Source organism: Oncorhynchus masou, chromosome 1 (assembly GCF_036934945.1).
Source record: "Oncorhynchus masou masou isolate Uvic2021 chromosome 1, UVic_Omas_1.1, whole genome shotgun sequence".
NCBI classification, from domain to species: domain Eukaryota; kingdom Metazoa; phylum Chordata; class Actinopteri; order Salmoniformes; family Salmonidae; genus Oncorhynchus; species Oncorhynchus masou.
This window is the reverse complement of record NC_088212.1, coordinates 15884806-15909095: the sequence shown is the minus strand read 5'-3', so window position 1 is coordinate 15909095 and position 24290 is coordinate 15884806. Positions and strand designations below refer to the sequence as shown.

General features: G+C 40.7%; 1 protein-coding gene across 1 annotated transcript; it reads right to left on the bottom strand.

Annotated features, from left to right (window-relative positions):
• Positions 1-13: 13 nt before the first annotated feature.
• LOC135520690 (arrestin domain-containing protein 3-like) lies at positions 14-24271 on the bottom strand. The gene is made up of 7 exons (XM_064946467.1): positions 24097-24271; positions 5152-5343; positions 3338-3398; positions 3043-3190; positions 2831-2918; positions 2233-2489; positions 14-2016 (listed from the first exon to the last, which is right to left on the bottom strand). Exons 1-7 carry the CDS (start codon positions 24158-24160, stop codon positions 1900-1902), a joined length of 927 nt encoding a protein of 308 aa, XP_064802539.1. The 5' UTR covers positions 24161-24271; the 3' UTR covers positions 14-1899.
• Between the last annotated feature and the right edge of the window lie 19 nt (positions 24272-24290).

The following is a 24290-nucleotide window of genomic DNA, read 5'->3' as shown; positions in this document are numbered from 1 at the left end:
TTTATTCCATGAGCTGGGATCTGCACCATGCAGCTCCTGCAAGATAAAATGTTTCATTGTCTGTCCACTGGTCGCTAAAACAATGATTGATAGGCAGCTTAAACTTCTTCAATTAAACTATTATTCGGTTAAATTACACATATACACTGAGTGTACAAAACATTAAGAACTCCTTGCTAATATTGAGCTGCACCCCTTTTGCCCTCAGAACAGCCTCATATCGTTGGGGCATGGACTCTACAAGGTGTTGAAGGCGTTCCACAGGGATGCTGGCCCATGTTGACTCCAATGCTTCCCACAGTTGTGTCAAGTTGGCTGGTAGTGGATCTCTACTCTGAATAGCTCGTTCCATATCATCCCACAGATGCTCAACTAGATTGAGATCTGGTGACTGGGCAGTAAGCTGAATTCACTGTCATGTTTGTGAAACCATTCCTGGACAATCCTAGCCTTGTGGCATGGGGCATTATCCTGCTGAGATGGATGCATATGGATACACTGCTGCCATGAAGGCATACATCTGGTTGGTAAGGGCGTTCAGATATCCTGTGGCATTCAAACACTGCTCCACTTTTATCAATGGGCCCAATGTGTGCCATGAAAACACAACCCACACCATCACACCACCACCACCAGCCTGTAATGTTGACATGTGACAGGATGGATACATGTACTCATGTGGGTTTCTCCAAACCCTAGTCCATCAGCGTGACACAGTAGTAACCGCCATTCATCAGACCAGGCGATGCTTTTTCAATTCTCCAGTGTCCAGTGTTTTCGTTTCTTAGCCCACTGCAACCGCAGTTTCTTGTTTTTTGCTGAAATAAGTGGAACTCTGTAAGGTAATCAGCTGCCATACATCATTAGTGTCAAGGTACGACGAGTTGTGCATTCTTTTATGTAGCCCGTCTGTTGCTCTGCACAATTTGTGTCAGACTCCTTTGTCCTCTTCCATCAGTGACCTGTTTTCGACCACTGGCTGGATGTCCTTTGGGTGGTGGACAATTCTTCATATACACGGGAAACTGTTGAGCGTGAAAAACACAGCACCGTTTCAGTTCTTGACACACTCAAACTGGTGCGCCTGGCACCTATTACCATACCCCGTTTAAAGGAACTTAAATATTTTTTCTTGCCCATTCACCATCTGAATGGCAGACATACACAGTCTCAATTGTCTCAAAGCTTAAAAAATCCTTCTATAACCTGATCCGCACTTTCATCTACACTGATTGAAGAGGATTTAACATCAATAAGGGATCATAGCTTTCACCTGAATTACATGGTCAGTCTGTGTCACGGACAGATCGCGTGTTCCTAATGTTTTGTACACTCAGTGTACTTTTGTAAACAGCCATCCATAACAACCACAATCCATAAGGAGCAAGTTACTAAATGAGAGAGCAGCGGTGTGACTCACATCATTGTGCTATGTAGATATCAATAAGTTATATCTGTATAGCCCGTAGGTTACACCACTGCTGTCGTCCTTACCTCCAAACGTTTATTCAAATTGTAGTCTTTGCATGCAGACAGCAGACGCGCCTTTTTAGTATGTTTGTGTTTTATTAAGATCCCAATTAGCTACAGCCAAAGTTGCAGCTGCTGTTCCTGGGTGCCATTGTAAGACATAGCTTGGACTGTAGCCTATAAAAACCTATTCCTGCTCTTTTGTAACTTTTCGCAAACATCTTTTCTGAATTTAAAATTAATCCTAGAAGTAATCATCTAGATTTTTGTTGTTGTTCTGTATTTTTATTCTGATTACAATATTTTAGCTGGTAATGGATTACAGTTGTATTTTTCCGTAATCAGTTACATGTATCATTGACACATCCAGCCCAAAATCTAAGGTTTAAAAAAGACTTAGTTATCACCAACGTTCTAGAGCATGAGAACTCATTTAGACCAGCTGTATTCCTGCTGCCGTTCCTCAGCTGCTATTGATTTATCCAGGAGGATAACCAGGGGAAGTTTAACCTCGGGGTCTTTGGCCGTTGGGACGTCAAGAGTGACCTACAAATACAGAAAATATATGAACGTACACTTAGTTGCCCAAATGTTTAATTACAGTATAGTTTTCACATACACAGCGACTGCATTACACATATTTTATTTGTGTTTTTTTATGGGTTGAAAACTCTCTTTCCTCTTCTACTCTACATCCCTGTATTCATAATTTAGCTGGTCTTGTGCATTCATTATATGTGTGTGTATTTCATCATAATATACCTTCAGTCTGTACTCTAACTTCAGTATGGAGCAGTCTAGGAGGGAGACAGGGAGTTGTGGAGGGATAGTCAGCACTTTGGTCACAGTCTGTCTTGTAGAAGCCATAACAGGATCTCCTCTCTCTTTAATGATGTCATTGGTGTAGATGTTCCTTTTATGCTTGGCGAAGAAGCTTTGCTCTTCATATAGGTAGAAGTTGGGGGTTACTGTGCGTGTAGAGTTGTTGTAGATCTCAACAAGGATTTTTATTGCTTCACCTTACAGGGGACACAAGGAAAGGAACTTGATTCAGTTATTGGGTTTACAGAATGTACATTTTGAGACATTCTTCTCCTCAGGAGAAGTGTATGAAGGGTATCACATCGTAGCCTAATTCATTAGCAAATAAGATAATTCACTCTCATATATTTCCCCCATTAATTTATTGCATTTCATATTTCATGTGAATATATTGAATTTGTATATTAATTTACTGATCTCTGTTTTATTTAATACAACCCCCCTATACCTTATTGAATGGATTTAGATGTAATATTAAAATGACCATCATCCCTCATCACTGTTAGGCAAGCTGAAGTGGCTTTGGTTGCAGACTGACCTGATAGATACCCCATTGTCTCAATATGAATGTCCAAAGAGATATCTCCAGAGGCAAAAAATAGAATCTTGGAACCGTGCTGGGGCTCCTACAAAACAAGAGATAAAAAGTTACCTGCTGATATGCATTCTGTTGCCATGGTCATTTTGGCTGTCAATAGTAAAAAAGCAGATGTAGTTCAAAAAGCAGGATGGATAATAAGAACACTTTACCCTCAGTCCAGGAATGATCATATTAGTCTTTGACAGATACGTGAACTCTGTCTTGGCTCTGTCTATCAACCAAAGCGTCCTGATCAACTTGGCCTTCAAATAGTAGGTGATTTTGCCCCATTTCCCCATGTAAGATGAAGGCATTTCTCTGAGAGGAAATGTGAAAAAAAGAATTCTCATTATCATCTATCTGTGGAAACCACTAGAAGGCCTTTTTACATAACAAAATCTGTGATTATTTTTTCCTCCAATGAAAAATATAAACCCACAAATATGTGATGGATGGAACACTTACTTGGCTGGAATCTGGAAGGTGAAAGGATACACATGTCTCCCAGGATAAATTATTTCAGAGCCTGAAAAAGGTGAGGTGAGACCCAACACAAACCCATTTTCAAATGGGCAATGTAAATTCAGATTCTGCTTAATACAAAGCCATATTAGGCATATGTAGTACCAGTCAAAAGTTTGGACACACCTACTCATTCAAGGGTTTTTCTTCTTAAAAAAACAACTATTTTCTACATTGTAGAATAATAGTGAAGACAACAACACTATAAAATAACACATATGGAATCATGTAGTAACCAAAAAAGTGTTAAACAAATCACCCTTTGACTTGATGGCAGCTTTGCACACCCTTGGCATTCTCTCAACCAGCTTCACATGGAATGCTTTTCCAACAGTTTGAAGGAGTTCCCACATATGCTGAGCACTTGTTGGCTGCTTTTCCTTCACTCTTCACTCGTCCAAATCATCCCAAACCATCTCAATTGGGTTGAGGTCGGGTGATTGTGGAGGCCACGTCATCTGATATAGTACTCCATCACTCTCCTTCTTGATCAAATATCCCTTACACAGCCTGGAGGTGTGTTGGCTCATTGTCCAGTTTAACATCAAATGACAGTCCCAGTCAGCGCAAATCAGATGGGATGGCGTATCGCTGTAGATTGCTGAGGAGCCATACTGGTTAAGTGTGCCTTGACTTCTAAATCACAGACAGAGTCAACAGCATAGCACCCCCACACCATCACACCTCCTTCTCCATGCTTCACAGTGGAAACCACACATGCAGAGATAATCCATTCACCTACTCTGCATCTCACAAAGATATGTCGGTTAGAACTAAAAATCTCACATTTGTACTCATCAGACCAAAGCACAGATTTCCACCAGTTTAATGTCAATTGCTCGTGTTTCTTGGCAAGTCTCTTCTTCTTATTGGTGTCCTTTAGTAGTGGTTTCTTTGCAGCAATTCGGCCATGAAGGCATGATTCTCCTCTGAACAGTTGATGTTAAGATGTGTCTGTTACTCTAACTCTGTGAAGCATTTATTTAGGCTGCAATTTCTGAGGCTGGTAACTCAAATGAGCGTATCCTCTGCAGCAGAGGTATATCTGGGTCTTCCTTTCCAGTGGCGGTCCTGATGAGAGCCAGTTTCATCATTGCGCTTGATGGTTTTTGCGCCTGCACTTGAAGAAACTTTAAAAGTTCTTGAAATGTTCCGGATTGACTGACCTTCATGTCTTAAAGTAATGATGGGCTGTTTTATTCTCTTTGCTTATTTGAGCTGTTCTTGCCATAATATGGACTTTGTCTTTTACCCACAACTGATTGAGAAGGAAAAAAAATCCACAAATTAACTTAACAAGGCACACCTGTTCATTGAAATGCATTCCAGGAGACTGCCTCATGAAGCTGGTTGAGAGAATGCAAAGAGTGCAAAGCTGTCATCAAGGCAAAGGGTGGCTACTTTGAAGAATATCAAATATAAAATATATTTTGATTTGTTTAACACTTTTTTGGTTACTATATGATTCCATACGTGTTATTTCATAGTTTTGATGTCTTCAGTGTTATTCTACAATGTAGAAAATTGTAAAAAAATAAATAAATAATGAAAAACCCTTGAATGAAAAGAGGTGTCTAAACTTTTGACTGATACTGTTTGTAACCTAACCCTACAGTATTCTCAACAATGTTTCTGGAATACCATTGCGCCATCAATAATTATTATTGTGAGATAGGCTATTAAAAGTATGAAGCATTAATCTTAACCATTCTTAATTGTTGCAGAACATAAACACAGAAATCTGAAGTGTTACATACCATCCCCCTTCCCTTCCTGCAACAATATTTGAAGACTGAAGTATTTCTTCTTGCCACTGTAGGCCACAGGGTTTTGACCCTCATTTTCAGTCCATTTCACCTCAGCTTTCCCTTTTGCCTTGATAAAAAGAGACTGGAGAGAGGTCTCCTTGGATGCTTCCAAAGTGACCCGCCCAGTGATCGTATCCCCAGCTGAAAAAGTGCCATGTTCATTAATCGTCTTGTAGTCGACTGAGAAGTGTTTTACTGCCATTGTGACAAAGTTGGTGAACTAAGCAGTCACAAGGGGCATGCACAACTCTAATGTATGATTCATGAAGCTAGACAGTGTCAGTATTCCACACAGTGTAACAGGAGATGTTACCTAGAAGCATGGAGGATGAGGACCAGAGCAGACCCTTTGAGTTCACTGATACCAACCAGTTTGGCACCTCATTATCTAGCGGTCATGTCCCTCCATTATGGAAGTAGGCTACTTGATCTGTTTCGGGGCCACGGCTCTTCAGCCTACAAGTGGCTATGTCACAGTCACACGGGTAACTGCAGTCACCTATGTTACAAAATATGACATAATATATCTTGAGCCATATAATATAAATGTGTTTAGGCTACATGCTTTTTGTTCTCACTTAATCAGGAGAATCCTTTATTACCATGTAAACAGGATGTTAGGTATTTGGCTTGGGGTTGTATTTAAATGGCTAGACACTAATAACATAATCACTCTATAAACACTGGACCTTTTTTAGGGTGCAGGAACAATATGATTTCCTCCTTCACTTAGGTTTTATTGAATATTAGTTCATGGTAAATATTAACTGCGTTTGCCAAATATTTTACATATAGTGGTAATAATGAAAATATAAAGAAATAATGATTTTTATATGAGAAATTGTGAACATTACATTACGGTTAAATCATCCACATAAATACACTGTATACCGAACATTGATAGATTAATATGCATCAGAAGAGAGTAGTATTTCACTTGATCCTGCTTGCCTATAGCTGCTTGGAGGCTGACCCATCAATGTTAGGGAGTAAGGTGTAAGGTGGGGGTTCCAGCCCAAGACCTTGAGATGCAGGGAGAACAATGATGGGTAGCTTTTTGTTTAAGACAACCACGAATCACTCTGTGTGACTCTGATTTAGCCTAGTGCAGTAAAAGGTTAAAGGCCCAGTGCAGTCAAAAGCATGATCTTATTGTGTTTTCTACATTTCCACACTATGAGGTTGGAATAATACTGTGAAATTGTGAAAATTATGATAATGCCCTTTAGTGTAAGAGCTGTTTGAAAAGACCACCTGACATTTAAGGCTGTTTTGATGGGATGGAGTTTTGGCCTGCCTGGTGACATCAACAGGCTGTAAATGAGTTAATAAACCAATAGCAAAGACAGCTCCAAACCTCTGCCAATAGCAGCTAGTTTTCAGCTTTTCCCTCCCCACTCAGACCACTCTCAGACAGTCGTAGCAACAGTTTTGCTTGAAAAAAGGTTCTTTGCTAAGCAATTTTTGTTTCTTTTTGACGATTATTATTGTAAGGTACTTACAGTGCCTTGCGAAAGTATTCGGCCCCCTTGAACTTTGGGACCTTTTGCCACATTTCAGGCTTCAAACATAAAGATATAAAACTGTATTTTTTGTGTGAGGAATCAACAACAAGTGGGACACAATCATGAAGTGGAACGACATTTATTGGATATTTCAAACTTTTTTAACAAATCAAAAACTGAAACATTGGGCGTGCAAAATTATTCAGCCCCCTTAAGTTAATACTTTGTAGCGCCACCTTTTGCTGCGATTACTGCTGTAAGTTGCTTGGGGTATGTCTCAGTTTTGCACATCGAGAGACTGAAATTTTTTCCCATTCCTCCTTGCAAAACAGCTCGAGCTCAGTGAGGTTGGATGGAGAGCATTTGTGAACAGCAGTTTTCAGTTCTTTCCACAGATTCTCGATTGAATTCAGGTCTGGACTTTGACTTGGGCATTCTAACACCTGGATATGTTTATTTTTGAACCATTCCATTGTAGATTTTGCTTTATGTTTTGGATCATTGTCTTGTTGGAAGACAAATCTCCATCCCAGTCTCAGGTCTTTTGCAGACTCCATCATGTTTTCTTCCAGAATGGTCCTGTATTTGGCTCCATCCATCTTCCCAACAATTTTAACCATCTTCCCTGTCCCTGCTGAAGAAAAGCAGGCCCAAACCATGATGCTGCCACCACCATGTTTGACAGTGGGGATGGTGTGTTCATTGTGATGAGCTGTGTTGCTTTTACGCCAAACATAACGTTTTGCATTGTTGCCAAAAAGTTCAATTTTGGTTTCATCTGACCAGAGCACCTTCTTCCACATGTTTGGTGTGTCTCCCAGGTGGCTTGTGGCAAACTTTAAACAACACTTTTTATGGATATCTTTAAGAAATGGCTTTCTTCTTGCCACTTCCATAAAGGCCAGATTTGTGCAATATACGACTGATTGTTGTCCTATGGACAGAGTCTCCCACCTCAGCTGTAGATCTCTGCAGTTCATCCAGAGTGATCATGGGCCTCTTGGCTGCATCTCTGATCAGTCTTCTCCTTGTATGAGCTGAAAGTTTAGAGGGACGGCCAGGTCTTGGTAGATTTGCAGTGGTCTGATACTCCTTCCATTTCAATATTATCACTTGCACAGTGCTCCTTGGGATGTTTAAAGCTTGGGAAATCTTTTTGTATCCAAATCCGGCTTTAAACTTCTTCACAACAGTATCTCGGACCTGCCTGGTTTGTTCCTTGTTCTTCATGATGCTCTCTGCGCTTTTAACGGACCTCTGAGACTATCACAGTGCAGGTGCATTTATACGGAGACTTGATTACACACAGGTGGGTTGTATTTATCATCATTTGTCATTTAGGTCAACATTGGATCATCACTGAACTTCTGGAGAGAGTTTGCTGCACTGAAAGTAAAGGGGCTGAATAATTTTGCACGCCCAATCTTTCAGTTTTTGATTTGTTAAAAATGTTTGAAATATCCAATAAATGTTGTTCCACTTCATGATTGTGTCCCACTTGTTGTTGATTCTTCACAAAAAAATACAGTTTTATATCTTTATGTTTGAAGCCTGAAATGTGGCAAAAGGTCGCAAAGTTCAAGGGGGCCGAATACTTTCGCAAGGCACTGTAATTGTTACCCTGAAGTTATTTGATATTGAGATAAAAATGACTTCATTGGACCTTTAGGAAACCCTGTCTGCTACAGTATATGAAGATAAGTGCAGTTTGATCATATGACAGTATACAGCAGTTCCACAGGTTCATACCATTAATGCAGGAAGAGATATGTCTGCTTTGGAGATGAAGGTGAACTTAGTCTTGGCTGTCTTGTCCACCTTCATTGATCTGCTCAACTTTGCCTCCAATGAGTAGACCATTTTGCCTTGCCTGGCTATGAAGGTGCTCGGTATAATTCTGAGAAATATGGGATTATAATTACTATAAGGTAATAACAGACAACATATTTGACAAATATGCATTTGTTTTTACTCGTGAAAGGGAACACGTGTCTCCCTGGACTGATGATTTCACAATCTGAAAAAGATGGTCTGACTCAATCATTTTCTTTTAGCCAATGAAAAGATTCCAGTAGTGTATACTGTGGTCAATCGGGGAACACTTGAACCCACAGTCAGAAAGCTGTTCTATGGGGTCATGCAGTCTTTAAGCTGGAAGCAGTCTCTGTGTGAAGTTGATTTGTAATGTCATGGTTCACAAATATTTACACTGAACAAAAAGAAACATCAAAAAATTTCAAAGATTTTGCTGAGTTACAGTTCATATAAGGAAATCAGTCCATTTAAATGAAATCATTATTGATTGTACGGTTCTGGGAATAAAGATATGCATCTGTTGGTCACAGATACCTTTAAAAAAGGTGACGTGGATCAGAAAACCAGTCAGTATCTGGTGTGACCACCACTTACCACATGCAGCGCAACACATCTCCTTCACATAGAGTTGATCAGGCTGTTGATTGTGGCCTGCTATTTTATGCATTTTTGGGGGGGATCCCCATTAGCTTACGTCAGGTATTCCCATCTGGGGTACGCACAATGCCGTATTTGGTACGCCAAATAAAAATGTGATTCACATTTAAATATCTATTATTATTATTTATTTATTTTTAATTCACATTTCCAAACAGTCCATTTCTATTTTCCAATAAGGGCTATACATTTGGGTGAGTTTTTTTCTTGCCTGAGTAGCCTCGTTTCACCTCCAAAAATACAATTAAACCATCTAGTGTTCAGCGAAATAACAACACAATGTCAATACAGATAGCCTAGTCAAATAATTTATACCCAATCACATTAACCGTTACTCTCTCGTGGGAATTCCACTAACGGTCCATATGTAGCCAAACGTAGCTGCTGCTCATGTTGGTATCTGTACTGATGGCGCAAAGCAAAGCCATGACAGGGAGACATAGTGGAGTGGTAACGCGTGTGCAAGCAGTTGCTCCCGATGCCACTTGGATACACTGCAGCATCCACCGAGAGGCTCTTGCTGCCAAAGGAATGCCTGACAGCTTGAAAGACGTTTTGGACACTACAGTGAAAATGGTTAACTTTGTTAAAGCAAGTCCCCTGAACTCTTGTGTATTTTCTGCACTATGCAATGATATGGGCAGCGACCATGTAGCGTTTTTACAACATACAGAAGTGCGCTGGTTATCAAGGGGCAAAGTATTGACACGTTTTTTTGGAATTGAGAGACAAGCTTAAAGTTCTTTACTGACCATCATTTTAACTTGTCTGACTGCTTGCGTAATGGTGAGTTTCTCACACGACTGGTCTATCTGGGTGATGTTTTTTCTCACCTGAATGATCTGAATCAAGGATTACAGGGACTCTCTGCAACTATATTCAATGTGCAGGACAACATTGAGGCTAAGATTAAGAAGTTGGAGCTCTTCTCTGTCTGCATTAACAAGACATTTTATGATTTTTTGGTGTGCAAATGAACTCAAGCTTAAAGACCATGTCAAATGTGATATATCGAAGCACCTTGAGTGAGTTGGGTGCGCAATTACGCAGGTAGTTTCCCGAAATGGATGACACAAACAACTGGATTCATTATCCCTTTCCTGCCCTGCCTCCAGTCCACTTACCGATATCTGAACAAGAGAGCCTCATCGAAGTTCTGTGAAAATTTAATTTAAATCAGATGCCACTGCCAGATTTCTGGATTGGGCTGCGCTCAGAGTATCCTGCCTTGGCAAATCACACTGTTAAAAGAATGATGCACTTTGCAACCACGTACCTACACTACCGTTCAAAAGTTGGGGGTCACTTAGAAATGTCCTTGTTTTTGAAAGAAAAGCAATTTTCTATTCCATTTTTTTCCCACTCCGGGATGCTGGCCTTCTAGGCAGAGTTCCTCTGTCCAGTGTCTGTGTTCTTTTGCCCATCTTAATTTTTTATTTTTATTGGCCAGTCTGAGATATGTCTTTTTCTTAACAACTCTGCCTAGAAGGCCAGCATCCCCGAGTCGCCTCTTCACTGTTGACGTTGAGACTGGTGTTTTACAGGTACTATTTAATGAGGCTGCCAGTTGAGGATTTGTGAGGTGTCTGTTTCTCATACTAGACAATCCTATGTACTTGTCCTCTTGCTCAGTTGTGCACCAGGGCCTCCCACTCCTTTTTCTATTCTGGTTTGAGCCATTGTGCGCTGTAATGTGAAAGGAGTAGTACACAGAGTTTTACGAGATCTTCAGTTTCTTGTCAATTTCTCACATGGAATAGCCTTCGTTTCTCAGAACAAAAATAGACTGACGAGTTTCAGAAGAAAGTTTCTTTGTTTCTGCCTATTTTGAGCCTGTAATCGAACCCACAAATGCTTATGCTCCAGATTCTCAACTAGTCTAAAGAAGGCCAGTTCTATTGTTTCTTTAATCAGAACAACAGTTTTCAGCTGTGCTAACATAATTGCAAAAGGGTTTTCTAATGATCAATTATCCTTTTAAAATTATAAACTTGGATTAGCTAACACAACATGCCATTGAACACAGGAGTGATGGTTGCTGATAATGGGCCTCTGTACGCCTATGTAAATATTCCATTAAAAAATCAGCCTTTTCCAGCTACAATAGTCATTTACAACATTAACAAAGTCTACACTGTATTTCTGGTCAATTTGATGTTATTTTAATGGATAAAATGTTTTCTTTTCTTTTTAAAACAAGGACATTTCTAAGTGACCCCAAACTTTTGAACGGTAGTGTATGTGAGAGTGGATTCCCTCACTAGCAGGACAACTAAATACAGGCACAGACTGTATGTGGAAAATGATTTAAGACTGAGACCTTCTCCAATACAAATCAACATTGCAGAGTTACAGTGCCTTGCGAAAGTATTCGCCCCCCTTGAACTTTGCGACCTTTTGCCACATTTCAGGCTTCAAACATAAAGATATAAAACTGTATTTTTTTGTGAAGAATCAACAACAAGTGGGACACAATCATGAAGTGGAACAACATTTATTGGATATTTCAAACATTTTTAACAAATCAAAAACTGAAAGATTGGGCGTGCAAAATTATTCAGCCCCTTTACTTTCAGTGCAGCAAACTCTCTCCAGAAGTTCAGTGAGGATCTCTGAATGATCCAATGTTGACCTAAATGACAAATGATGATAAATACAACCCACCTGTGTGTAATCAAGTCTCCGTATAAATGCACCTGCACTGTGATATTCTCAGAGGTCCGTTAAAAGCGCAGAGAGCATCATGAAGAACAAGGAACACACCAGGCAGGTCCGAGATACTGTTGTGAAGAAGTTTAAAGCCGGATTTGGATACAAAAAGATTTCCCAAGCTTTAAACATCCCAAGGAGCACTGTGCAAGTGATAATATTGAAATGGAAGGAGTATCAGACCACTGCAAATCTACCAAGACCTGGCCGTCCCTCTAAGCTTTCAGCTCATACAAGGAGAAGACTGATCAGAGATGCAGCCAAGAGGCCCATGATCACTCTGGATGAACTGCAGAGATCTACAGCTGAGGTGGGAGACTCTGTCCATAGGACAACAATCAGTCATATATTGCTCAAATCTGGCCTTTATGGAAGAGTGACAAGAAGAAAGACATTTCTTAAAGATATCCATAAAAAGTGTTGTTTAAAGTTTCCCACAAGCCACCTGGGAGACACACCAAACATGTGGAAGAAGGTGCTCTGGTCAGATGAAACCAAAATTGAACTTTTTGGCAACAATGCAAAACGTTATGTTTGGCGTAAAAGCAACACAGCTCATCACTCTGAACACACCATCCCCACTGTCAAACATGATGGTGGCAGCATCATGGTTTGGGCCTGCTTTTCTTCAGCAGGGACAGGGAAGATGGTTAAAATTGATGGGAAGATGGATGGAGCCAAATACAGGACCATTCTGGAAGAAAACCTGATGGAGTCTGCAAAAGACCTGAGACTGGGACGGAGATTTGTCTTCCAACAAGACAATGATCCAAAACATAAAGCAAAATCTACAAAGGAATGGTTCAAAAATAAACATATCCAGGTGTTAGAATGGCCAAGTCAAAGTCCAGACCTGAATCCAATCGAGAATCTGTGGAAAGAACTGAAAACTGTTGTTCACAAATGCTCTCCATCCAACCTCACTGTGCTCGAGCTGTTTTGCAAGGAGGAATGGGAAAAAATGTCAGTCTCTCGATGTGCAAAACTGATAGAGACATACCCCAAGCGACTTACAGCTGTAATCGCAGCAAAAGGTGGCGCTACAAAGTATTAACTTAAGGGCTACGGGTTCCCAACTAGGAACCCCTCCCCCCCTTCAGCCCACAACGGTGGCGCAGCGAAAGCAAAAATATTCTTAAAAATATTTAACCTCCACACATTAACAAGTCCAATAGCTTAAATGAAAGATAAACACCTTGTTCATCTACCCAGCATGTCAGAATTTTAAAATGTTTTACAGCGAAAACATAGCACATATTTATGTTAAACCACCACTAGGGAAACATACAATATGTAGCCACATGGCTATGCAAAATAGCACAATCACAAACGCAGGATTAAAAGAAAAATAATTCACTAACCTTTTGAAAATCTTCATCAGATGACAGTAACAGCACATGTTACACAGTACATTTATGTTTTTTTCAATAATATGCAATTTATATCCATAAATCTCCATTTACATTGAGCCATGTTCAAAAAATGCAGCAGAAATGACCGGAGAAATTATAAATATCTCCAGCAGCTAACGCCAGATAACAGCAATAAACATCATAAACTTTGACTAAATATACATGTTCTACATATATTTAGAAAGATACACTTCTTCTTAATGCAAACGCTGTGTTACATTTATTTTTAACGTTACAGAATTCGTTCACTATTCAATAATCTGAGACGGCGCTCAGCCATTAGCATTATTTCTCTACTATGTTGGATTCGACCAAAATACAATTTTATAACATAAATATTCCCTTACCTTTGATGGTCTTCGACAAGAATGCCGTGGAAGGAGTTATACTTACCTAATATAACGTTTGGTTGCAGTTGGTGTGTCTTTGTATTAGCAAAAGCTAACATCTTCAGGTGAATTACCCCAAAAAGGACTTCTGATCACGAAAATTGCGCATCAAAACTTCAAATTTACATATATGTCGACTAAACTGGTCAAACTAAGTGCAGAATCAAGCTTTAGGATGTTTTACGTACAAAACAATTGGCGATTAAATCAAACGTAACGAACTCACTTCAACCAGATTGGGAAAAAAACGTCAGTTTTTCCAGAGCGCGCTCCTGAAAACTCGTGACACCTCAGTATTTTGCCCACCAAGCAGTCAAAGCTCGTGCTATTTTCTCCGTTGCACGTCTCACTGTAAGACGGGAGCACCGCTGAAGAAATAGAAACTGTTCCCAGAGCCATAGCTGGTTGGTAAGGGTGGGGGCGATGACGTCAAAGTTGCAGCAACTTTCTAAGGAGAGAGAGAGAGTTTGGGAGAATGGCTGCCCTGTGAGTTCTGCTTTAGAGTGTTTTCTATTCAATAATAATTATTATATGCATAAATTAGCCATTTTTGACAGTTTTTTTAGTTTACTTTGGGCACACAATTCATCCAAAAGGGGGCAGTATTTCCCATAGCCCCATCATTAAGGGGGCTGAATAATTTTGCACGTCCAATTTTTCAGTTTTTTATTTGTTGAAAAAGTTTGAAATATCCAATAAATGTCGTTCCACTTCATGATTGTGTCCTACTTGTTGTTGATTCTTCACAAAAAATACAGTTTTATATCTTTATGTTTGAAGCCTGAAATGTGGCAAAAGGTCGCAAAGTTCAAGGGGGCCGAATACTTTCGCAAGGCACTGTATGTGCATCCTTTTCAGCGCACCCTTCTCATTAACCTGTGGTGAGTTAGTCACAATTTTTCGATTAACAAATAAGGTTTTATATGTAAGATGGTTAAATAAAGAGCAAAATTCCTGATTATTATTATATTTTTATTCGTGCCCTGGTCCTATAAGAGTTCTTTGTCACTTCCCACGAGCCGGGTTGTGACAAAACTCACACTCATTCTTATGTTTAACCTGTCTAGCACTGGGGTTCCGCTAGCCCCGCAACAGCCAGTGAAAGTGCAGTGCGCCAAATTCAAAACAACAAAAATCTCATAATTAAAATTCCTCAAGCATACAAGTATTTTACACAATTTTAAAGATACATTTCCCGTTAATCCAGCCACAGTGTCTGATTTAAAAAAGGATTTACAGCGAAAGCACCACAAACGATTATGTTAGGTCACCACCAATCCACAGAAAAACACAGCCATTTTTCCAGCCAAAGAGAGGAGTCACAAAAAGCAGAAATAGAGATAAAATTAATCACTAACATTTGATGATCTTCATCAGATGACACTCATAGGACTTCATGTTACACAATACATGTATGTTTGTTTGATAAAGTTCATATTAATATTTAAAAAATTGGAGTTTACATTGGCGCGTTACGTTCAGTAGTTCTAAAACATGCGGTGATATTGCAGAGAGCCACATCAATTTACAGAAATACTCATAATAAACATTGATAAAGATATGACTATTATACATGGAACTTTATATAAACTTCTCCTTAATGCAACCAATGTGTCAGCACCTTACGGAGAAAGCAAACCATGCAATAATCTGAGTACAGCCTTTAAACAACAAAGGAGCCAAAAAGATACCTGCCATATTGGGTAGTCAACATTACTTAGAAATAGCATTTTAACTTACCTTTGATGATCTTCATCAGAATGCACTCCCAGGAATCCCAGTTCCACCATAAATGTTTGATTTCTTCGATAATGTCCATCAGTTATGTCCAAATATCTTCTTTTGTTAGGGCGTTTGGCAAACATCCAAAAGCGCGTTCAGGTCGCACTGAACGTCGGACGAAAAGTTTAAAAAAGTTCCGTTACAGCCCGTAGAAACATGCCAACCTAAGTATGGAATCAATCTTTAGGATGTTTTTAACATAAAACTTCATTAATGTTCCAACCTGATAATTCCTTTGTCTGTACAAATAAAGTGGAATGTAGCCCGTGAGCGCGCCAGACCGAGGCTGTGGCACTCTGCCAGACCACTAAAGAGCTTATGAGCCCCTCCTTTAAAAATACTCAAAACAGGTTCTAAATACTGTTGACATCTAGGGGAAGCCGTGGGAAGTGAAACATAACTAATATCACCCTGTATCTTCAATGGGGGCTGAGTTGAAAAACTACAAACTTCAGATTTCCCACTTCCTGGTGGATTTTTTCTCAGGTTTTTGCCTGCCATGAGTTCTGTTATACTCCCAGACATCATTCACAAAGTTTTAGAAACTTCAGTGTTTTCTATCCAAATGTACTAATTTTATGCATATTCTAGCTTTTACGGCTGAGTAGCAGGCAGCTTAATTTGGCCACGTTTTTCACCCAAGCTACCCAATACTGCCCCCTACCCCAAAGAAGTTAATAAATGTATAGTGTGTGTGTGTTAAAAATAAAACAATAGGCAAAACAGCAAATATTTACTTTTTCCTTATGTCATCAAAGGTAAAGGGGAGGAATATGTTGTGTATTGATATTCTAGTTTTGTCCCTTTAGGGCACCTGTATCCTAACCTTGCTTACCTTGCTTATTAAACAATGCCCATGTTAATTTCTACTCCCGTATCATGTTCTGTCCTTATAATAGTTGTATAAGTAATACAGTGTGCTATACAACAGGATTTCTTTGAGACCTCCAGAGTGATTTGCCCATTCAGATCTCCAGTGGTGATTATATTTTGTTGCATTGATCGCATCGTAATGAATGGAGATGCTGTTGATAGGCATCTCTTGAGATTTGTTTATAAATTGGCTGCTACTAAAATAGTGGTATAAAACAGAAAGTACAGTTCGGGTAATACTGGACTAAGAGACAGTATACAGTTGCCTCCAACAACCTAAATTATTGTCTTGATCTAAAGGTAGTATTTAACTCCCTCTACAGCCTTGTTTACACCTTTCGCTAACATGTGGGTTTCATGATCTGAGCGATAGGATCCAATTACTATCTGTTCAAGGTTTGTCGTGTCGACACATATTCAAATGTATCTCATCTGTCCATTGTGTCCACATTGTGACCAGATTTCCTGGTACCTCCATGTATGCAGATTATTTGACAGATAATCGTTCAAAATAATATTGATTTATTCATATTAAGACAAGTATTGTTGCCATAAGTAAATTGTGCTACTTAATGATTTAGAAAACCAGTATAATGATGATTTGAATGGCTTGACCATCCAGATCTGTTTACACTTGATTGATATCCAGATGCAATGCTTCCCCCTGGAGGTGTTCACAATCAGATCACAACACGTCTTTTAATAATCTGCACCTGTCTAAAAAATGTGGGCACAGTCAGAATGTGGACAGGATCAGGACAAAGCGTACCTGTGTAACATGCGCCATCTTAATTTGACCTATATTGTCACAGCAAAATAATCCAGCATCAACAGGATTTGAAAGTTCAAAAAGTAGTCAAGTAGGCTACAGGAAAAGTGCAATGCTGTTGTTATGACCAGGTTTTAAGTGAATTTATGTAAATCAAAGCTCATCTGCATTTCCTGTGGAAAAATTTTCTGCCGCAAAAGAGATCAAATTAAGATCCTGGGCAATTCCACCGTGATGCTGAGAAAAAAAATAATGATTGCAAAGTTAAACAAACCATACAATTCTATGCACAAGGACTACGTTGAACAATTTCCACTGAACATGTTACAAAAACACATTTGCAGTGCAGATGGGAAGTTTGTTAACAGAATGACACAAACAGCACAAACCGTCATTCAGTTAACAAATTTTGCATCTGCATTGTTCAAGTAAATGTGTTTTAGGTTTAAACAGGGCTTAGGTGTGTATATGTGAATGTATTATGTCAAACTGTTAAGTGCCATCAGACAATCCTAAACTCTACCTATGGTATGATTGGGTCCAGTCATTCCTCATTGTCTAATATTATGAACTTGAGTGTCACGTCCGTTGAAAGATGGATTGGACCAAGGTGCAGCATGGTAGGCGAACATTTTACTTTTATTTAAATAACACCGAAAAAACAACAAAATACAAAAACAAACAAAGCTACATGCAGTGCAGAAAACACAAACAAGATCCCACAACTAAAGGTGGAAAAAAGGCTGCCAAAGTATGATCCCCAATCAGATACAACAATAGATTTGGAACCATACCCAGCCTCTGATTGGGAACCATACCCAGCCAACAAAGAAATAGAAAAACTAGAATGTCCACCCAAATCACCCCCTGACCTAACCAAATAGAGAAATAAAAAGACTAAGGTCAGGGCGTGACAGTGAGAATGTCATACCTTACCATTGCCTCTTCCCTTCTTCAATATATTGTTCTGAACTTTGAAGTATTTCTCACTGGCATAGTATACAACTGTTGTATACTGTCCATAATGTTCAGTCCAGTAGCCTTTCATTTTGCCAAAAAAGTGAGACTGGATCTTAGTTTCTTGAGAGACATCCACAGTGATTCGTCCAGTCAGACGATCCCCACTGGTGAAGATGTTCTGTGCATTGATTGCATCATAATCAATGGAGAAGCTGTTGATAGTCATTCTCTCTTGAGAAAACTAGTTTGGTCCTGATCAACACAATGAAAACTCCCACTCAGGTAACACTTGACAAAGAGACTGTCACGATCGTTGGACGCATACTCGGACGAACGTGATCTGGGATCCACATCTTTTATTTGAAATAAGTGAACCACACAACAAAACCGTGCCGACAATCGACTGCTAACATGCAACTACACATAAACAATATCCCACAAAGCACAGCTAGAAAAAAGACTACCTAAATATGATGCCCAATTAGAGACAACGATTACCAGCTGCCTTGAGGGGAATCATACAAATCACCAACATAGAAATAATAACCTAGAACCCCCAAAAAAATTATATTAGAATAACCCCCAGTCACACCCTGACCTACTACACCATAGAGAAACAATAGCGCTCTATGGTCAGGGGGTGAAAGAGATTCCAACAACCTGAATGGTTGACACAAGGCACAGCAAGGTATTTGCAGGAAACTGGTTTTGCAACATGCCAAAACTGTATACAGGATCATGCTCAACTTGAATTATAGCATGTGGCATGAATCTTAAGCCTTGTTCAAACTGCAAGCCTTAATGCTCAAATCAGTTTAGTTTTTTTTTAATCCGTTTTGGAATATGGACTATCTACGACTATGGTTTGAAATGTGACTTGAAATATCCAATTCTATGCGCTTTTTGGCTGTTCAGACAGCAGGAAAAATAACAGATTCCAATTGGATATGCAAAAAAAAAAGGCTTTGGATCACTTCAAACTGCCAACGTGAACATACCTTTACACGTGAGGGACTTGGTAATGGGCACGTTCCTCTGCCCAGGCGTTGCTGACACATACCAAATCGTACAACGACTGGATAGATATTTTATATCAGCTAACGACATCATATGTTATAGCAATCTGTCAGTCGATGACACAGTCGACCGTTGGTTGATGCATGCATGTTTGAGGTCCAGCTACCCAGGGGAAGGTGTGTTTGTTAGAGAGGCGGCTGCCCTGGGTGAAGGTGTGTTCGTTTGTTAGAGAGGCGGCTGCCCTGGGTGAAGGTGCAGGTGAGAGGGATGCTATGTTTGTGTTAAAGCTGTCCTGGGTGAAGGTGCAGGTGAGAGGGATGCTATGTTTGTGTTAAAGCTGTCCTGGGTGCAGGTGAGAGGGATGCTGTGTTTGTGTTAAAGCTGTCCTGGGTGAAGGTGAAGGTGAGAGGGATGCTGTGTTTGTGTTAAAGCTGTCCTGGGTGAAGGTGCAGGTGAGAGGGATGCTATGTTTGTGTTAAAGCTGTCCTGGGTGCAGGTGAGAGGGATGCTGTGTTTGTGTTAAAGCTGTCCTGGGTGAAGGTGAGAGGGATGCTGTGTTTGTGTTAAAGCTGTACTGGGTGAAGGTGAGAGGGATGCTATGTTTGTGTTAAAGCTGTCCTGGGTGAAGGTGCAGGTGAGAGGGATGCTATGTTTGTGTTAAAGCTGTCCTGGGTGAAGGTGAGAGGGATGCTATGGTTGTGTTAAAGCTGTCCTGGGTGAAGGTGCAGGTGAGAGGGATGCTATGTTTGTGTTAAAGCTGTCCTGTGTGAAGGTGAGAGGGATGCTATGTTTGTGTTAAAGCTGTCCTGGGTGAAGGTGAGAGGGATGCTGTGTTTGTGTTAAAGCTGTCCTGGGTGAAGGTGTGAGGGATGCTATGTTTGTGTTAAATCTGTCCTGGGTGAAGGTGCAGGTGAGCGGGATGCTGTGTTTGTGTTAAAGCTGTCCTGGGTGAAGGTGCAGGTGAGCAGGATGCTGTGTTTGTGTTAAAGCTGTCCTGGGTGAAGGTGAGAGGGATGCTGTGTTTGTGTTAAAGCTGTCCTGGGTGAAGGTGAGAGGGATGCTATTTTTGTGTTAAAGCTGTCCTGGGTGCAGGTGAGAGGGATGCTATGTTTGTGTTAAAGCTGTCCTGGGTGAAGGTGAGAGGGATGCTGTGTTTGTGTTAAAGCTGTCCTGGGTGAAGGTGCAGGTGAGAGGGATGCTATGTTTGTGTTAAAGCTGTCCTGGGTGAAGGTGAGAGGGATGCTGTGTTTGTGTTAAAGCTGTCCTGGGTGAAGGTGCAGGTGAGAGGGATGCTATGTTTGTGTTAAAGCTGTCCTGGGTGCAGGTGAAGGTGAGAGGGATGCTATGTTTGTGTTAAAGCTGTCCTGGATGAAGGTGCAGGTGAGAGGGATGCTATGTTTGTGTTAAAGCTGTCCTGGGTGAAGGTGAGAGGGATGCTATGTTTGTGTTAATGCTGTCCTGGGTGAAGGTGCAGGTGAGAGGGATGCTATGTTTGTGTTAAAGCTGTCCTGGGTGAAGGTGAGAGGGATGCTATGTTTGTGTTAAAGCTGTCCTGGGTGAAGGTGCAGGTGAGAGGGATGCTATGTTTGTGTTAAAGCTGTCCTGGGTGAAGGTGAGAGGGATGCTGTGTTTGTGTTAAAGCTGTCCTGGGTGAAGGTGCAGCTGAGAAGGATGCTGTGTATGTGTTAAAGCTGTCCTGGGTGAAGGTGAGCGGGATGCTGTGTTTGTGTTAAAGCTGTCCTGGGTGAAGGTGAGAGGGATGCTATGGTTGTGTTAAAGCTGTCCTTGGTGAAGGTGAGAGGGATGCTATGGTTGTGTTAAAGCTGTCCTAGGTGAAGGTGAGAGGGATGCTGTGTTTGTGTTAAAGCTGTCCTGGGTGAAGGTGCAGGTGAGAGGGATTCTATGTTTGTGTTAAAGTAGTCCTGGGTGAAGGTGAGAGGGATGCTGTGTTTGTGTTAAAGCTGTCCTGGGTGAAGGTGCAGGTGAGAGGGATGCTATGGTTGTGTTAAAGCTGTCCTGGGTGAAGGTGAAGGTGAGAGGGATGCTGTGTTTGTGTTAAAGCTGTCCTGGGTGAAGGTGCAGGTGAGAGGGATGCTATGTTTGTGTTAAAGATGCCATGGGGTGAAGGTGTGTTTGTTTGAGAGGCGGCTGCCCTGGGTTAAGGCGCAGGTGTTTGTGTTAATGCTGTCCTGGGTGAAGGTGAGAGGGATGCTGTGTTTGTGTTAAAGCTGTCTTGGGTGAAGTTGCAGGTGAGCGGGATGCTGTGTTTGTGTTAAAGATGTGGGAGAACTCCTTTGGAAGACTTGGTTTTGCTAAGATAGGTATTACCTTGATGAATGTAAGTTGCAGTGCTTTTCCTCCACCTGCACTATTTGTAATGGAGCCTCCCTCCATTTTGTGTTGAGCTAATGTGGTTCATTGAAACAGATTGGGAGAAAAACAAATGAAGTGAACTGTGACCTGTCTCTGACCCTTCATCCATGTTCTTCCTCTCAAACCCAAAGTAATATAACCTGTGTTGCCTATGGTAGAAGTGTTATGCAGAGCTCCCTATGCTCTTGATTAAAACCTAGGGCTGTGTAGTCGGAGCTATGGTACTGAATTGGGTTTAGTCACAATCCCTCTTGACCAGGGTGTGACAAACACGCTCCGATTGATAAAGGTAGCCTACTTTTTGTTGTGTAGCGGGAATCATTTAAACCTGCTGGGTCAAAAAAAGAGAGACATGTCTTGCAATATGATTCTGATTTAGGCCTGCATAATAAAAGTTAAAGAAGCATTTGAGGCTACATACTGCTGTGCGATCTCCTTATCAACGGAAAATGCATCATATCGTTAGGCCTACGTTTTCATTTATAATTCCCGTGCATCAAATGGCTCATTTTCCACCAAAAGAATAATAGGCCTATTTGCTTGCAGCACAATTAATCAACCACTAGAAGTTGTGTGTATGCATGGTTTGAGAAGTGCGTGGAACCACGCACATTTTCCCCTCAAGTTCCAAATTGATAAATGCCAACCTTTGCGAGAACTTGCACAAGAAAGGATGTCTCTTGTGCACAATCACTTTTGATAAATGAGGCCCCATGGAACCAAAACAGCAGGGAAGTTGAGCCTCACGATCAACGTTCTTAGTTCTTGCATAAATTGACCGACTTTGCTGTTTACTTTCTGGATCTACTGTGTGTCATATTGCTGAGTCTACCTTTAAAAGATCAACATTTTCTCTCAGCCACACCCCTACTCAACTTTGAGCGCTGGTCATTTCTTCCCATTTCTCTATCTGGGCCCATACCATGACAATTAATATTTTGCTAAGCTTTCCTCAGTTATTTCAATCTGTTCCCGTTCATATTTTCTAAATCCTTCAACAATCTGGATAAACGTTTTACCTCTTTCATTTGGAATAAGAACTTACGACTACGTTGTTTTCCTGTTTAAGTGTTCCTTCAGGCTAGACGAGGCTAGACGAGACGGCCTACAGAGAGGAGGTGAGGGCCCTCGGAGTGTGGTGTCAGGAAAATAACCTCACACCCAACATCAACAAAACTAAGGAGATGATTGTGGACTTCAGGAAACAGCAAAGGGAACACCCCCCTATCCACATCGATGGAACAGTAGTGGAGAGAGTAGCAAGTTTTAAGTTCCTCGGCATACACATTACAGACAAACTGAATTGGTCCACTCACACAGACAGCATCGTGAAGAAGGCGCAGTAGCGCCTCTTCAACCTCAGGAGGCTGAAGAAATTCGGCTTGTCACCAAAAGCACTCACAAACTTCTACAGATGCACAATCGAGAGCATCCTGGCGGGCTGTATCACCGCCTGGTACGGCAACTGCTCCGCCCTCAACCGTAAGGCTCTCCAGAGGGTAGTGAGGTCTGCACAACGCATCACCGGGGGCAAACTACCTGCCCTCCAGGACACCTACACCACCCGATGTTACAGGAAGGCCATAAAGATCATCAAGGAAATCAACCACCCGAGCCACTGCCTGTTCACCCCGCTATCATCCAGAAGGCGAGGTCAGTACAGGTGCATCAAAGCTGGGACCGAGAGACTGAAAAACAGCTTCTATCTCAAGGCCATCAGACTGTTAAACAGCCACCACTAACATTGAGTGGCTGCTGCCAACACACTGACACTGACTCAACTCCAGCCACTTTAATAATGGGAATTGATGGGAAATGATGTAAATATATCACTAGCCACTTTAAACAATGCTACCTTATATAATGTTACTTACCCTACATTATTCATCTCATATGCATACGTATATACTGTACTCTATCATCGACTGCATCCTTATGTAATACATGTATCACTAGCCACTTTAACTATGCCACTTTGTTTACATACTCATCTCATATGTATATGTACTCGATACCATCTAATGTATCTTGCCTATGCTGCTCTGTACCATCACTCATTCATATATCCTTATGTACATATTCTTTATATCCTTACACTGTATATAAGACAGTAGTTTAGGAATTGTTAGTTAGATTACTTGTTGGTTAATACTGCATTGTCGGAACTAGAAGCACAAGCATTTCGCTACACTCGCATTAACATCTGCTAACCATGTGTATGTGACAAATAAAATTTGATTTGATTTTTAGTTGTTCCCATTTACTTCCAGTCATTGCGCTAATGCTAGTTAGCAATGGCTCACAGAAATACCTTCAACTTCTTTCAGACTGCACACAGTCATACAAATGCTAACCATGAGTTCATCTGACTCTGGGTAAGTAGGAAAGGTCAATTAATTATTAATTAATTAACAAACTCGCACTATCCCTTTAAACGTTAAACAAGGTCACCAGATTATCAACTCCAATATTACATTCCTGAGTGAGGTGATTCTGGTTGTTGTCAGGGGTTTTTAATAACCACATGACCTGACCAAACTAGTGTCTTAAGCATGAACCCTTAATAACGGTTCTTAAATATTATAGCATCATCTTGGGACTAACTAGAGTATCCCACATTAATGAATCATTACCTTTCTGGTATCCCATCCTCTCAGTGTGAATGTTCCAGACCCAAAGAACACATCCTTGTCTCATGCTGAGGTTGCTGAGGACACATAGCAGCCCAGGGGAAGTTATCTATTGATCTATGTCAGTTGAGGGTGTAACACAAACATTATTTGCTATGTGATAAGCAGGAATGTGTGATGTTTGGGCCCAAGTACAG